This window comes from Ceratotherium simum, chromosome 2, assembly GCF_057802395.1.
Source record: "Ceratotherium simum simum isolate JZ-2026a chromosome 2, ASM5780239v1, whole genome shotgun sequence".
NCBI classification, from domain to species: domain Eukaryota; kingdom Metazoa; phylum Chordata; class Mammalia; order Perissodactyla; family Rhinocerotidae; genus Ceratotherium; species Ceratotherium simum.
Window position 1 is genome coordinate 45,323,228 of NC_141901.1, and position 17,281 is coordinate 45,340,508.

The following is a 17,281-nucleotide window of genomic DNA, read 5'->3' on the forward strand; positions in this document are numbered from 1 at the left end:
TACCAAGACAATCATGTCTTCTGCAAATGGGGACAGTTTTATTTCTTCCTTTTTGATCTGTATGCCTTTTACTTCCTTTTCTTGCATTTTTTGCACTGGCTAGAAGTTACCATGCTATGTTTGAATAAGTGATGAGAGTGACTATTCTTGCTTAGTTCCCAATCTTGGGGAGAAAGCATTGTCTTTCTCCATTAAGTATAATATTAGCTGTAGGTTTTTTTTTTTTTTTTTTGGTAGATTCTTTTATTAAGTTGAGGACATTTCCCTCTATTCCTGTTTTTCTGAGTTTTTATCGAGAATGGGTGTTGAATTTTATCAAATGCTTTTAATGCGTAGGTCAATATGATCATGTTATTTTTCTTTAGCCTATTAATGTGGTGAATTATAATGATTGATTTTTAAATATTGAACCAGTTTGCTTCCCTAGAATAAATCACACTTGGTCATATTATATAATTCTTTTGCACATTGCTAAATTCTATTTGCCAATATTTTGCTAAGGATTTTTGTATCGATTTTCATGAGGAATATTGATCTCTAGTTTTTTGCTTATTTGTTTTGTTTTTGTACTGTCTTTGTCTGGTTTTGGTATCAAGGTAATACTAGCTTCATAAGGTGAATTGGTAAGTGTCCCCTTCCTCCACTAGTTCATGGAGAAAGTTGTGTAGAATTGTTGTTAACTCTTCTTTAAATGTTTGGTAGAATTCTCTGGTGAAATCATCTGGACCTGGAGATTTCTTTTTTGAGAGTTTTAAAATTACGAATTAAATTTTGTGTTGGGTCTGTTGTTTTAGTTTGTGTTTTTTTCAAAGAATTGGTACATTTTGTCTAAGTTCTCTGATTTATGTGTGTTATTCTTACTGTTTCCAGTTATCTCTTTGGTTTCTTCAGGGTCTGTAGTGATATCTCTGTTTTCATTCCTAATAATTGGTAGTTTGTGTCTTTTTTGTTTGTCTTGCTAGAGGTTTGTCAATGTTATTGATCTGTTTAAAGAACCAGTTTTTTGTTGCATTTATTTTCTCTTTTCAAATTCATTGGTTTTTTTATTACTTTCTTCCTTTTGCTTGCTTTGGGTTTATTTTTTTCTCTTTCTGGGTTTTTGAGGTGGAAGTTTACGTGATTGATTTGACTTTTCCCTCTTTTCCAATATAAGCATTTTAGTACTATAAAATTTCCTCTGAGTATAGCTTTTGCTGTGTTACACATTTTGCGATCTTTTATTTTCAATTCCATTTTAGTGCATTGTGTTTTTTAATTTCCTTTAAGACTTCCTCTTTGACTCATTGATTGTTTAGAAGTGTGTTGTTCAGTGTCCAAGTATATGGAGATTTTCCTGTTATCATTCTGTTACTGATTTCTAGTTTGATTCCATTGTGGTTGGAGAACATAGTCTATGATTTCAATTCTTGTAAATTTGTTGAAGTTTGTTTAATGGCCCAGGATATAGTCTGTCTTGGTGTATGTTCTGGGGACACTTGAAAAGAATGTGTACCTGCTGTTGTTGGGTGGAGTGTTTCTATAAATATTAGACCCTGTTGGTTGATGGTGTCATTGAGATCTTCTGTATCTTTGATGACTTTCTAATTGTTCTGTTAATTGTTGAGAGAGGGGCGTTGAAGTCTCCAACTATAATTATTTTATCCTTTCTGTTCTGTCGGTATTGGTATAACATATTTTGCAGCTCTGTGTTTGGTGCATATACACAAGGGTCTTCTTGGTGGATTGCATCTTTGTTACATAATGTCCTGCTTTGTCTCTGGTAATTTTATTTGCTCTGGAGTTTACTTTGTCTGATTATTATCATTAATATAGCCACTCTTGCTTTCCTGTGATTAATGTTTACATGATATATCTTTCTCCATCCTTTTATTTTGAGCCTGCCTCTACCGTTGTATTTGAAGCGTGTTTCTTGTAGACAGCATGGGTCATGTTTTTAAATTTCTCTGCCAATCTGTGTTAACTGGTGTATTTAGACCATTTACATTTAATAAAATTATTGGTATGTTAGGGCTTAAGTCTGCCGTTTTATTTTTTGTTTTCTGTTTGTTTTTTGTTTCTCTATTTTATTTTTCCTGCCTTCCTATAGGTAATTTGAACATTTTTTAGAATTCCATTTTGATTTCTCTGTAATGTTTTTAAGTGTATCTCCTTGTATAGCTTTTCCAGTAATTGCTGTAGTGGGCATTCCATTATATATACATAACTTATCCCAGTCTATTGTTGCTGTCATTTGACCAGTTTGAGTAAACTGTTAAAATCTTAACTCCCTTTACCCTCCCTATTTATTTATTTATTTTTTTTAAAGATTTTATTTATTTTATTTTTTCCCCCCAAAGCCCCAGTAGATAGTTGTATGTCATAGCTGCACATCCTTCTAGTTGCTGTATGTGGGACTCGGCCTCATGATGGAGGGAGAAGTGGTGCCTCGATGCGCACCCGGGATCCGAACCCGGGCCACCAGCATTGCAGCGCGCGCACTTAACCACCAAGCCACAGGGCCGGCCCTACCCTCCCTGTTTATAATTTGTCTTAAATATTTTCTGTATGTACGTTTATAAACATATCAGCATTGTAATTTTTACTTCAACCATCAAACATAATTTAGAAAACTCAAAAGGAGGAGGAAAGCATATTGATTTTACCCATATTTTTGCTTACTGTGTTCTTCTTTCTTGATATTCCAAAATTCCTTTTATAATTTCCTTTGTGTTTAGAGAACTTTGTTTGCCATTCTTTTAGGATAGGTCTGTTGGTGACAAATTCTTCTTAGTTTTCCATCATCAGAGAATGTGTTGATTTCTCCTTCATTTCCGAACGATGTTTTCACTGGGTATAGGATTCTGAGTTGGCAGTTAGTTTCTTTAAGCACTTAAAAAATATTATGCCACTTTCTTTTGGCTTCCATGGTTTCTGATGAAAAACCTGCTGTCATTTGAATTGTTTTTCTTTTATAACTAAGATGTCATTTTTTCTCTGCTCTCGAAACTTTATCTTCAGTTTTTAGAAGTTTAATTGTGATGTGTGTTGGAATGGATTTCTTTAGGTTTATCCTTATGGAGTTTACTCAACTTCTTGAATCTGTAGGTTACATCTCTTGCCAAATTTGGGAAGTTTTCAGATGTTATTTTTCAGCCTTGCCTTCTTTCTCCTCTCTTTCCAGGACTCTAATGGCATAAATATTGGATCTTTTGTTATAGTTACACAGGTCCCTGAGGCTCTGTTAACTTTTTTTCCTGTTCATTTTCTTTCCCATTCTATTTTCTTCCTGTTCAGATTGGGTAATTTCTAGCATTCTGTCTTACATTTCAGTGATTTTTTTCCTTTGTTCCCTCCTTTCTAGTGTTGAGCTCATCCACCTAACTTTTTATTTCAGTTATTTTTCAATTCTAAAATTTCTATTTGGTTTTTCTTTATATCTCCTATTTCTTCACTGAGACTATTTCTTTAGTGGGCCTTTCTATTTTTTCATCTGTTTCCACTGTGTTAGTAATTGCTTATTGAAGCATTTTTATCATGGCTGCTTTAAAAATTTTTGTCAGATAATTCTAACACCTGTGTCATGTCATTGTTGGCATCTGTTGATTGTTATTTTTCATTCGTTTTTTGATCTCCCTGGTTCTTGGTAGTGAGTGATTTTTAAAAAATTGAAGCCTGGACATTTTTGTATTATGTTATGTGACATTGGATCTTATTTAGACTTGTTTTAGCTGGCTTTCACTGATACTCCTTTGGAGGGGAAGAGGGAGTGCTGCCTTGTTATTGCTAGGTGGAGATAGAATTCCAGGTTCCCCACTCAGCCTCTGTTGACACCTGAAGTGGAGGCTTCTTGTTACTGCTGAATGGGGATGGAAGTTATATATATCCCCACATGGTCTCCAATGACACAGTGGGGGACAGGTTCTTGTTTCTGACCAGAGGAAATGAAAGTCCCAAGACCTTTCTTGGCCTTCTCTGACACCATCCCGAAAGGAGTTTTGGGGGTACTTTGTTACCACCTCACAAAGATGGATATTTGAGTTCCCCGCTCAGCCTTTACTGGCAGAGTACAAATGGAGTCACAGTTTTCCTGTGGTATTTGGCTGGAGTAGAGTAGTTGTCCAAGAGTTTTCTGTCTTGGTAAGCTGCCCCTTTTCCTGGTCTTTTGACTAGAGAAAGCAGGCATTTTGGGCCGCTATTTCTGTAGGTACCCCTTCATGTTCCCAGGTGGCTGACTTTTTCAGCCCCATGTCTGGGATATGTGAGGCAAAAAGAAAACCAGGAAAACTCGTCACTGTATCATTCCTTGAGTCCTGAGATTCCCAGCTGGTCTGCCTTCTTCTTTCCACCTTTCAGAGTATTCTTATGTTTGTTTTACATATAATGTCCAGGACTTTTAGTTGTACTTAGCTGGAGGAATAGGGAAAAGTACATCTACTTCATTGTCCTGGAAGCAGAAGTCAGTATGTGACATTTAATAAGAAAATTTTGTCATATAAATTAATGAGGAATAGAGGACTGTCCTATTTGATAATTAAAGTGTACTGTAAAGCTGTTGTAATCAGAAGTGTTCATTACTGACACAGAAGCAGGAAAATATAATAATACAGAATAAAAGTGTAGAAATACATCAGTTATCTATAGACACTGAAAGTATAATAAAGGAGTCATTTAAAATAAGTGAGGAATGGATGGACTATTCAGCAAATGATATTAGAATAATTAGTTATCCATTTGGGAGAAAATAGAGTCCTACCTTATGCCAGGTAGGCATAAGGTAATAAATTCCAGGTGGGTTAAAAATCTAAATGTGAAAAACAAAAGTATTATAAGAAAATATAGAAATAACCTGGAGGTTGGTGAGCTTTCCTAAGCAAGACAGAAATCCATGAATTATTTAGGAAAACATCGATAAATTTACCACCATAAAAATGCAAAGTGTTGTATAGTTAAAGGCAAGTATAGGTGATGAGAAAATATTTGTGATACGTAATAAACAAAGGGCTTAATATCTTTTATATACCAATAGATCCTACAAATTAATTAGAAAAAGACATTATTCAGCATAAAAATATTAAAGATATGAAGAGTCAGCTCATTAATTTCAGATGACTAATAAATATAAATATAAATAATAAATAAATTAAATAAATATAAAAAGAAATAAAATACAAATTAAAACAGAGCCATCAGCCCAACCATTTTTACCAGTCAGATTGGGTAAAATTAAAAACTATAACATCCAGGGTGCCGGCCCGGTGGCATAGTGGTTAAGTTTGTGTGCTCCACTTTGGCAGCCCGGGGTTCACAGGTTCGAATCCCAGGCATGGACCTACACACTGCTCATCAAGCCATGCTGTGGTGGCATCTCACATACAAAATAGAGGAGGATGGGCGCGGATGTTAGCTGAGGGCCAATCTTCCACAGCAAAAAGAAGATTGGCAACAGACATTAGCTCAGGGCCAATCTTCCTCACCAAAAAAAAAAAAAAGTGTAATATCCAGTACTGGTGAGGGAAATAGGTACTGTCATATCCTTTTAGTGGGAACATAAATTATAGCAGCCTTTTTGGAATGTAATGTAGCACTATCCATCAAAATTTTAAATGCTTATATACTTGGACATTGCAAATTCCGTCTCTAGGAATCTATGCTAAATAAATAGCAAAACATTTAAAGTTCTATACCTAGATGTTCTTGGAGCATTATTTATAATAGAAAAAAAAATAGTAAAAAGTTTATGATAGTAAAATAGTAAAAAAAAACAACCTAAATGTCAGTCAGTTGGGAAATGGTTGAATAAAATATGGTATATTTATACAATGTGAAGTCATAAAAAAGAATGAGGTATGTATGTCTCTGATTTTGTGTGAGTGTGTATAGATATCTGTGATGTATATTTAAATGACAAAAGCAATTTGCAGATCAAGATTCCATTTTTATTAAGAAAAAACGTGTCCGTTTTTGAGTAGAGAGATAGGGATGTATAATCTGAGGGAAAAAGTAAGATAAGATGAGATCAGCTGTTACCAGTGGTTACTTCTGGATGATGAGATTGAGTTGGAAAGAGAGGGGAGGGGTACAGGGGGCAGGAGAGGGAGCCATGATGAGGGATTTACAGTTTTACTCTATATAATTTTTTTTGAGTATTGGAATTTAGGTGATTTTTATTTTTGAGTCTTTATGTATTTTCCAAATAAAGTGAATCAAAGGAGCTAAGTTATATATATTTGTTGTATGAGTGAAATGTATAAACTAGTTTGTGTTTTGGATTAATATTATGTCACTTTTACAAGCTTTTAAAGGTGAAGGCTGTAGAATATAGTACTCCCTCTTCCAAACTCTATGAAGTGGGAGGAATTGAAGTTATGTATAGGGAAGTCTTTTACCAGTGTAAGAATTCAAGAAGAGCAATCTGGATATGAGCATTTGGGTTTTCCAGCAAACTAATGAGATTTTATCCATACCTTGAGCTTTTCTTCTAACTGACTTGATAATGATGATGTTAAGCAAGGACCGTCTCTTTTATTTTTTTTTTATTTTTTATTTTTTTTAAGATTTATTTATTTATTTATTTATTTTTCCCCCCAAAGCCCCAGTAGATAGTTGTACGTCATAGCTGCACATCCTTCTAGTTGCTGTATGTGGGACGCGGCCTCAGCATGGCCGGAGAAGCAGCGCGTCGGTGCGAGCCCGGGATCCGAACCCGGGTCGCCAGCAGTGGAGCGCGCTCGCTTAACCACCAAGCCACGGGGCCGGCCCAGGACCGTCTCTTTTAAATGTGTATTTCTGTTTTTTTCTGACAGAAATGACATCAGATGTACCGTCACTGGGTCCAGCCATTGCCTCTGGAAACTCTGGGCCTGGAATTCAAGGTGGAGGAGCCATTGTCCAGAGGGCTATTAAGCGGCGACCAGGGTGAGTTTGGGTATAGTGTGTCACAGATGTCTCTCCTATAAATCAGCCTGATTTAGTTAGTTGCTGAACCCTCTTGGCTATTCCTAACCCTCTAACTTCAATGGGTTACTTACTACACTGCTGACAGATAACTCTCTTTAGTCCTTGGATTTTTTTTTTTTGTGAGATCAGCCCTGTGCTAACATCTGCCAATCCTCCTCTTGTTTTTTTGCTGAGGAAGACTGGCCCTGGTCTAACATCTGCCAATCCTCCTCTTTTTTTTTTTTTTTTTTTTTTTTTGCGGAGGAAGACTGGCCCTGGGCTAACGTCCGCCAATCCTCCTCTCTTTTTTTTTTTTTGCTGAGGAAGACTGGCCCTGGGCTAACATCCGTGCCCATCCTCCTCCACTTTATATGGGACGCTGCCACAGCGTGGCTTGACAAGCAGTGCGTTGGTGCGCGCCCGGGATCCGAACTGCTGAACCCCGGGCCGCCGCAGCGGAGCACGTGCACTTAACCGCTTGCACCACTGGGCTGGCCCCTCTCTGGATTTTTTCTTTACAGAAATTTATAGAATTGATGTTTTTATCTAAGTTTCTTATAAGCAGTTTTTTTTTTTTTTTTGGTTTTCTTCTTCCTTCCTTCCTCCCTCTCTCCCTCCCTCCCGTCCCGTCCCGTCCCTGTCCCTTCCCGTCCGTCCTTCTGTCCGTGTTTCTTTCTTTCTGTCTGTCTTTTCTGTCTGTCTTTCCTTCCTTCTTTCTTTTTGCGAAGAAGATCAGCCCTGAGCTAACATCCATGCCAGTCGTCTTTTTGCTGAGGAAGACTGACACTGGGCTAACATTCGTGCCCATCTTCCCCTTAAGCAGTTTTTTTTTAAAACCAAAAATCTTTGGAAGGTAAAGTACTGTGGCTAAGCCCAAAGATTTCACTGTTGCTGAGAAAACTTCGCTGCTTTCATTAAGATTTGTGTCTGCATTCTCAAAATCTTTTTGGCAGTCTTTTTATTTTTCTGAATTTAGAGAATGCTGAACTCTAGAATATTGGTTCTCAAAGTTATTGATATGTTGCTTGATTTGGAATGTAGAGTGCATCAGTTCCAAAAGTATTTATTAAATGCCTAATTAGTGTAAGGCATTGTGCTGATTGCTAGTAGGATACAAAGATAAATGAGATACAGTCCTTGTCTTTAAGTAGCTTATGTTCTGACAGGGATAATTATTACACACATAAATATAATACAAGATAGAATATGTCAAGTTTGCTAAGAAAGAAACAAATATAGTGTTGTGTATTTCAGTCTATGGAAATAGCACAATTGGTTGGTAAAGACTGGAAAAGGCGTCAGAAAGGAGGTTGCTTTAGAAAGCCCTGGAAGAATGGGTAGTATTTTATCCATTTTTTGGTATTAAATGTCCCTTTTTTTTTCCTTTTCTGTTTTAAAATTATGTAGCTAATATTATAGCTAGTCTTTGTTTCATCCCACCAATAGTAATGCAAGAGTGATCCTTGGGTTAAAGTGGTGACGTGAGTAAGATATTAAGACTTGCTATGTCTCCAAGAGCTTTACACATTTTAAGTCATTCACCAAGGCATAGGGTGAATAAATAACTTAACCAAAGTTCTAAAACTAGTAAATGGAAGATCTGTGATATGAACCTTGGGAGGTTAGCTTTACAGTCCACTCTCTTAAATACAGTGTTATGGATATATATAATGCAAACAATTAGAAGCAATATAAATATCAAAATTAGGAGATTGGTTCAGTAAGTTATAGTGTATTTAAAAATGGAATACTGTACATGCTATTAGAAGTGACTAATATGTATCAGTACAGAAAAATGTTCACAATATATTGAGAGAAGAGCTTACAGTGTATGTAATATACCGCTGTATTGGAAAAAAATACGTATAACGTGTGCATAGCAAAAAAATTGAAAGGATACTCATCAAATTTTTGCATGATGGGATTATGAGAGACTTATTTCTTCTTTTGTTTTTAATTGTTTCCAGATTTTCTGAAATGAATGTGTATTATTGGCAATCAGGAAAATATATTAAAAGAAGTAACATGTATTCTTTTAAAGAAAGATTGGAAAATATAGAAAGTTAGAAAAATAATATAGCAATAATCCTACTACCTAGTCATCTTCCATCAGTTTTTTAGTGTAATTCCTTCATTCTTTATTTTGTACGTAGATCTTTTTTAAGAGTTATAATCATATAATTATATGAAGGCATACCTTGGAGATACTGTGGGTTTGGTTCCAGATCACAGTAAGGCAAATATTGCAATAAAGCAAGTCACACGAATTTTTTGGTTTTCCAGTGCATATAAAAGTTATGTTTACACTATACTGTAGTCTATTAAGTATGCAATAGCATTATGTCTAAAAAACAATATACATACCTTAATTAAAAAATACTGTATTGCTGGGCCGGCCCCGTGGCTTGGTGGTTGAGTGCGCGCGCTCTGCTACTGGTGGCCCAGGTTCGGATCCCGGGCACGCACCGATGCACCGCTTCTCCGGCCATGCTGAGGCCGCATCCCACATACAGCAACTAGAAGGATGTGCAGCTATCACATACAACTATCTACTGGGGCTTTGGGGGAAAAAAAAGGAGGAGGATTGGCAATAGATGTTAGCTCAGAGCTGGTCTTCCTCAGCAAAATGAGGAGGACTAGCATGGATGTTAGCTCAGGGCTGATCTTCCTCACACACACACACACACACAAAAAATACTGTATTGCTAAAAAATGTTAACCATCATCTGAGCCTTCAGCAAGTTGTAATCTTTTTGCTGGTGGTGGGTCTTGCTTGATGTTGATGGCTGCTGACTGGTCAGGGTGGTGGTTGCTGAAAATAAGGGTGGCTGTAGCAGTTTCTTAAAATAAGAAATTTGAAGTGAAGTTTGTTGCATTGATTGACTCTTCCTTTCATGATTTCTTTGTAGCATGCGATGCTGTTTGCTAGCATTTTACCCACAGTAGAACTTCTTTCAAAATTGGAGTGAATCCTCTCAAACCCTGCTCCTGCTTTATCAACTAAGTTTATGTAATATTCTAAATCCTTTGTTGTCATTTCAACAATCTTCATAGCATCTTCACCAGGAATAGATTCCATCTCAAGAAACCACTTGCTTTGCTCATCCCGAAGAAGCAACTCCTCATCTATTAAAATTTTATTGTATGATTGCAGCAGTTGAGTCACATCTTCAGGCTCCACTTCTGATTCTGGTTTTCTTGCTATTTACACCACATCTGCATTTACTTCCTCGTCTGAAGTATTGAATTCCTCAAAGTCATCCATGAGGGTTGGAATCACCTTCCAAATTCCTGTTAATGTTGATATTTTGACCTCTTCCTATGAATCATGAATGTTCTTAACGGCATCTAGAATAGCGAATCTTTTTCAGAAGGTGTTCAATTTACTTTGCCCAGATCTATCAGAGGAATCACACTATCTATGTAGCTATAGCCTTATGAAATGTGCTTCTTAAATAATAAGACTTGAAAGTTGAAATTACTCCTTGATTCAGAGCTATAGAATGGATGTTATGTTAGCAGGCATGAAAACAACATTAATCTCATTGTACATCTCTACCAGAGCTCTTGGGTGACCAGGTGCATTGTCAATGAGCAGTAATATTTTGAAAGGAATCTTTTTTTCTGAGAGTAGGTCTCAATAGTGGGCTTAAAATATTCAGTAAACCATGTTGTAAACAGATGTGCTGTCATCTAGGCTTTGTTGTTCCATTTATAGAGGACAGGCAGAGTAGATTTAGCATAATTCTTAAGGGCCCTAGGATTTCTGGAATGGTAAGTGAGCATTGGCTTCAACTTAAAGTCACCAGCTGTCTTAGCCTCTAACAAGCGAGTCAGCCTGTCCTTTGAAGCTTTGAAGCCAAACATTGTCTTCTCTCTAGCTATGAAAGTTCTAGAAGGCATCTTCTTCCAATATAAGGCTGTTTTGTCTACATTGAAAATCTATTGTTTAGTGTAGCCGCCTTCATTAATTATCTTAGCTCAGTCTTCTGGATAACTTGCTGCAGCTTCTGCATCAGCACTTGCTGCTTCACCCTGTACTTTTATGTTATGGAGATGCCTTCTTTCCTTAAACAACTCTGGAACCAACCTTGGCTAGCTTCAAACCTTTTTTCTGCAGCTTCATCACCTCTCTCAGCTTTCATAGAATTGAAGAGAGTTAGAATCCTTGCTCTGGATTAGCCTTTGGCTTAAGGGACTGTTGTGGCTTGTTTGGTCTTCTATCTGGACCACTAAAACTTTCTCCATCACAGCAATAAGGCTGTTTCATTTTCTTATTCATCAGTTCGCTGGAGTAGCACTTTTAATTTCCTTCAAGAACTTTTCCTTTGCATTCACAACTTGGTTGTTAGGCGCAAGAGCCTAGCTTTCAGCCTGTCTCGGCTTTTGACTGTCTTCTTCCCTAAGCTTAATTATTTCTAACTTTTGATTTAAAGTGACAGATGTGTGACTTTTCCTTTCACTTGAACACTTAGAGGCCATTGTAGGGTTATTAATTGGCCTTATTTCAATATTGTTGTGTCTCAGGGAATAGGGAGGCCTGAGGAGAGGGAGAGAGATGGGGCAAGGGCTGGTGGGTGGAGCGTCAGAACACACATTTATTAAGTTCACCACAGGGGTGCAGTTCATGGTACCCGAAAACAATTAGAATAGTAACATCAAAGATCACTGATCACAGATCACCATAACAAATATAATAATAATAAAAAGTTTGAAACATTATGAGAATTACCAAAATGTGACCCAGAGACACGAAGTGAGCAAATGCTGATGGAAAAATGGCACTGATAGACTAGCTAGACGCAGCATTGCCATAAACCTTCAATTTGTAAAAAAAAACACAGTATCGGCAAAGTGCAATAATAAAGTGAAGCGCAATAAAACGAGGTATGCCTCTAGTTTTGTATAGCCTGTTTTTTTTCATCTAATGGTATAATAACCTTTTTTTCATATTGTTACATATTCTATATACGCATAATTTTTAGTAGTTACATAAAGGAGTGTTATTTGTTGGGAGGTCATTAATATACTACTCTTTCATACCCTCTGACTTAATTCCTATTTGGGGATATTTAAATTGTTTTGAAGATTTTACTATTATATATATATTTTGGTACATAAATTTTTCCTCTATTTCAAGTTATTTCTTTAGGATAGATTCTTAGAAATGGAGTTATTGGGTAAATAGGTAGACTTGGACAGGTGATCAGGGCTCTAGGGAGGAAGAGGAATGAACGCTTTCAGGATTGATGCTATGTACTTCATATATAACCCATCTAGAGGCCCATAATATCAGATTATCACGCTAGTAGAGACGCTGAGAGTGATCACTGGGTTAGGGTGGTAACATGAGTAACGTTTTAATTTTATAGAGTACAGAGATTAATAGGAGATTGGCCTACCTTGTTATCTGTAATCTTCCCTAATCCCCTGAAATGAAAGTCACCTGTGCTTTCACTAATAGTCTATAGCATATTGATTGTGCTTTTCACATGGCACTTCCCCTTTTTCACTTGTTTTATGTTTATATTTGTCTAGACAAAGAGTCTCTTGAGGGCAAGTCTCTTGTTTTCACCTCATCTAGCACAGTGTCTTGAATGTAGCATATATTACATGTTTATTAGATGAATGAAGGAAAGAAGCATATTTAACAACCTTTTGAGGTCTTAAATTGCTCCCTTATGTAACATCACTGTTTTGAAAGATGTTTCAGATAGCTGGTAACATAGCTTAGAGTACTCTATAGAAATGAAAAAGGGACCTGAATTATTCATATTAACTTTTTGTTGTCCTTTTTGAGTGGATTTCTGCTCCTTTTGTAGAGGTTGTACTCTGATATGAAACATTGGCAAAGGTGGACTGCTACCCTAGGAAAATGTAAGGTAGCAGTAAGTACTTTTTTTCGATTGCCCTGTGTCTTTGCCCAGTTTGGTACAATGAGGAAGAGGTAACATAGCTTTGCTTGACTTCTGTCCACTTCCTCTTTTCCTTCTTCCATTAAGGTGGGTGTTCAGGTAGCTTGTGGGTTGAGAATTTTTAATTTCTTAATATTCTGCATTATCAGTAGGCTTATAATATTTATTGTTGGCTTTCCCCAGGTTGGATTTTGATGATGATGGAGAAGGGAACAGTAAATTTTTGAGGTAAGATTTTGAAAAACTTTCCCTAGATTTCTGATATTAAAAATTAGTTCATGATCTTTATATTTCTGACTTGTAATATTTTTGTCCTTAGGCATAAGAAGAGTGCTTTATCCTAAAACTAAATTTTTCTATTATATTTTACCCCATAAAATTTTCAGGCGTTCTGTAAATAGCTCCAGAGGAAGAAGCTCAGTGAAGAGAGGGCAGAGAATTTACGAAACCTGCTGTATCAGTTATCTATTGCTTTGTGGCTTAAAAACAATGTTTTATTTCTCACAATTCTGTGGATTGGCTAGGTGGTTATTCTTCTGATCCTGCCTAGACTTGCTCGTAAGACTGCATTCAGCTGGGAACTGGACTCAGCTGACATAGCTGGGTATCTCTTTCTTTGTAGTCTTTTATCCTTGAGGAGCCAGACTCAGTTTCTTTACATAGTGATGGCTACAATCGAAGGGCAAGTCCCAGTCTAAGTTCTTATCAAGCCTCTGCTGTATTGACATTTGTCCCATTGGCCAAAGCAAGTCATATGTCAAGTCCTGAGTCAGTGTGGGAGGGGGCTACACAAGGGAGTGGAAATTGGGAGGTGTAATTTGTTGGGAGGTCATTAATGTACTACTCTTTCATACCCTCTGATACCTATTGACTTCTACAGAGCAGGAATTGAAATTTGTATCTTTGAGTAATGAATTTTGTGGAGCACTGAAAACAGACTTTTTGATATATTGATGAAGGAGTTCTTTCAGAGAAGGGAAATACTTATTCTTGTTGAAGACCAATTACTTCGCTTTGTTTTTAAGTAAGGAAAACTGTAAGAGTCAAAGAAAGGAAGATAACCTTCACTGCAACCTGCCTTTTTCCCCCCAAAGTTGAAAATATTACCTAGGTAGTGTCTATATTGGAGAATAACAAAAATTTAAGGAGAATAAACAAAGGAGCCTTATTTTTAAAAAACATTATTTTAGAGCCAGTCCTGATGGCTTAGTAGTTACAAGCTCATTGCTCTCACAACTTGGGCAGCCTGGGTTTGTTTCCCAGTCGTGGAACCACACCACCCATCTGTCAGTTGCCATGCTGTGGTGGCAGCCCACATAGAAGAACTAGAAGGACTTACAACTAGGATATACAACCCCACATTGTGGGGCTTTGGGGAGACAAAAAAAAAAAAAGGAAGATTGGCAACAGATGTTAGCTCAGGGCGAATCCTTCCCTGCAAAAAAAAAATATATATTTTATTATGTCAGGGCCCAGATTTCATTTCATTGATTTATTAGTTTATTAACTAAAATTTTTAAAGTAATATAAATATATTTTATTGCAAAATTTTTAAACAGCGCAAAGTTATATATAGTGCAAGTACATCGTCTTTTCACTTTAGACCCCCAGAACCCTTCCCCTTAGACAAAACTAGTTTCCAGTTTATTGAGTATCTTTCCAGAAATACTCAGTGCATATTTGTGTATTTAAATGTATATGTGTGCACCATAAACACACTTGTAATCTCCTCAGTTTTTGTTTTTAAATAGAGGATGCCCATATTGTAAATTGTTTGCTATTTTAGTGTTATAATGCTTAATTCAGTCAGTGATATCTATCTATTTTTCCTTTGTTTTTTAGTAATGTTTAAAGTTAAGGCTTGTATTTCTAGCTACTCACTAGTTGCTAAACCCTGCCAGATATTCTTGAAAACAACAACCGTGACTTGGCTGCCATGAAGAAATAGTTGCAAAATATTGGAGAAAATAATTCTCTAAGAGAGCTCTTGAGACTTAATAAGTGTAAATAAATGTGAAGAGCAGAAGAGATTTCAATTTCTGGGAAAGGATAGACTTTTTCAAACAGTTCTATTGGAAATTACTCCAACGGAGAATCCCTAATTATAATGGTAGATGCAATTAGTGGAACTATATTGTGCATATCAATGGGATAGCGGTAACCACTGGTCTTATTTATATCTGTTAGCTCTAGCCCTGAGTCATTGCCTCCATTTCCACAAGATGTAGTAGTTACAAACTATAATCCAAAAAGGTTCATTTGTCCTTTCCTCAGCCATTAAAAGAGACTGTCACAATTCATCTTACCAGATGGATTATTATGCCTGTGAGAAGCATCACCAAATTGCTTTATTTGACCTTCAATACATTTTTTTTTAATTAGAATTTCCCACTCTGGTCAATGAGTGAAAGCCTTATTTGCCTTGTATCTGTAAATCATCGTTAAATCTCCTCGGTGACGGATGCTACTTTTGAAAGTTGTAATCCATTATGTCTTTTCATCACTTTGTTCAAATGTTTTGTTATATTCTCCAGACAACATATATAAAATAATTTTTAAGAATATCAAGGCTTTGGGGCCGGCCCGGTGGCGCAAGCGGTTAAGGGTGCGCGCTTCGCTGCGGCAGCCCGGGGTTCACCAGTTTGGATCCTGGGCGCACCGATGCACCGCTTGTCAAGCCATGCTGTGGAAGAGTCCCATATAAAGTAGAGGAAGATGGGCACGGATGTTAGCCCAGGGCCAGTCTTCCTCAGCAGAAAGAGGAGGATTGGCAGATGTTAGCTCAGGGCTGATCTTCCTCACAAAAAAAAAAAAAAAAAAAAATCAGGGCTGTGAAACTCGAGGTACAGTATCAGAGTTATTAGTATCTAGAATAGTGCTTCTCAAACTGGAATGCATGTACAAATCTACCTCGGGTTCTTGATAAGATGAAGATTCTAATTCACTAGGTCTGGGGTAGGGCCCAAAATTCTGCATTCTGATAGATTGCTAGGTGATGCTGCTGCTGTGGTCCACTGACCACACTTTGAGTAGCAAGGATCTAGAAGACTCATTCTTGAGATTCAAAGTTATTATGTAAATTATAGGTCTGTTTTTTCAGCCTAGGTCACTTGTTTTCATTAGGAATTTGTAGCATCTGATATATAGCTTATTTTGTGTCCTAGAAACAGACTATTTGTGAGCTGAAATTCCGCCATACCCCATGTTTGCTCATTGTTCTACTTCTGCTGTCTGGTTATTTTCAAAAGCTTTGAAAATTCTTGGGGTCACATTAGTTGAGGATTATAGCCTCAACTATAGTGAATGAGCACTATAAATTCTGGCTCTAATTTAGTAACTGGTTTAACTGCAAATTTTGTGAGACTTACCTATCTCCCAAAAATACTTTCTGCCGAAAGTTGATAGATTTTTGCTATGTCCTGGGGCAATGAGAAGAGGAAAATTTAGATCATCCAGAGAATAATGTTTTTAGAGTTAGGTTTTCCTCTCTCAACACATCCTCCTTTGTAGTTTCTGTAGTAGCAAATAGGATTTCTCACTTATTAAGTAGAAGTTGTTGGGATGAATGGATTGTGTTTCCTTGATCAAAGAGATAAAGTGTATTGTTTAAATCATTATTTAAAACTCTTAAAAACTTCTGCACATCAAAGGAAAGTGAAAAAGTAACCCTGGAATGGGAGAAAATATTTGCAAATCATGTATCTGATAAGGGCTTAATATCTATAATATATGAAGAACTCCTACAACTCAATAACAAAAAAACAACCCGATTTAAAAATGGGCAAAGGACTTGAATAGACGTTTCTCCAAAGCAGATGTACAGATGGCCAACAAGCATATGAAAAGATGTTCAACATCATTAATCATAAGATAAATGCAAATGAAAACTGCAATGAGATATCACTTCACATCCATTAGGATGGCCACCATCAAAAAAAAAAAAAAAGGAACAAGTGTTGATGAGGATGTGGGGGAGTTGGAACACTTATGCACTGTTGGTGGGAATGTAAAATGGTGCAGCCACTATGGAAAACAGTATGGAGGTTCCTAAAAAATTAAAAACAGAATTATCGGGCCGGTCCCCGTGGCTTAGCAGTTAAGTGTTCGCGCTCCGCCACTGGCGGCCTGGGTTCGGATCCCAGGCGCGCACCGACCCACCGCTTCTCCGGCCGTGCTGAGGCCACGTCCCACATACAGCAACTAGAAGGATGTGCAGCTATGACGTACAACTATCTACTGGGGCTTTGGGGAAAAAAATGGAGGAGGATTGGCAATGGATGTTAGCTCAGAGCTGCTCTTCCTCAGCAAAAAAAAAAAGAGGAGGATTAGCATGGATGTTAGCTCAGGGCTGATCTTCCTCACAAAAAAAACAAAACCAGAATTATCATGTGATCCAGCAGTCTCACTTCTGGTTACGTACCCAAAAGAATTGAAAGCAGGATCTTGGAGAG

The 17,281-nt window shown here is 37.0% G+C and overlaps 1 protein-coding gene across 4 annotated transcripts in view; it reads left to right on the forward strand.

Annotated features, from left to right (window-relative positions):
• ARNT (aryl hydrocarbon receptor nuclear translocator) overlaps nucleotides 1-17,281 on the forward strand; it is a 63,261-nt gene that overhangs the window by 17,364 nt on the left and 28,616 nt on the right. For all 4 annotated transcript variants that reach the window (XM_087443758.1, XM_087443762.1, XM_087443764.1 and 1 more), the window contains exons 2-3: nucleotides 6,783-6,894; nucleotides 13,014-13,058. In XM_087443758.1, coding sequence (XP_087299884.1) covers nucleotides 6,783-6,894; nucleotides 13,014-13,058 — 157 coding nt within the window. The remainder of the gene's footprint in view (nucleotides 1-6,782; nucleotides 6,895-13,013; nucleotides 13,059-17,281) is intronic.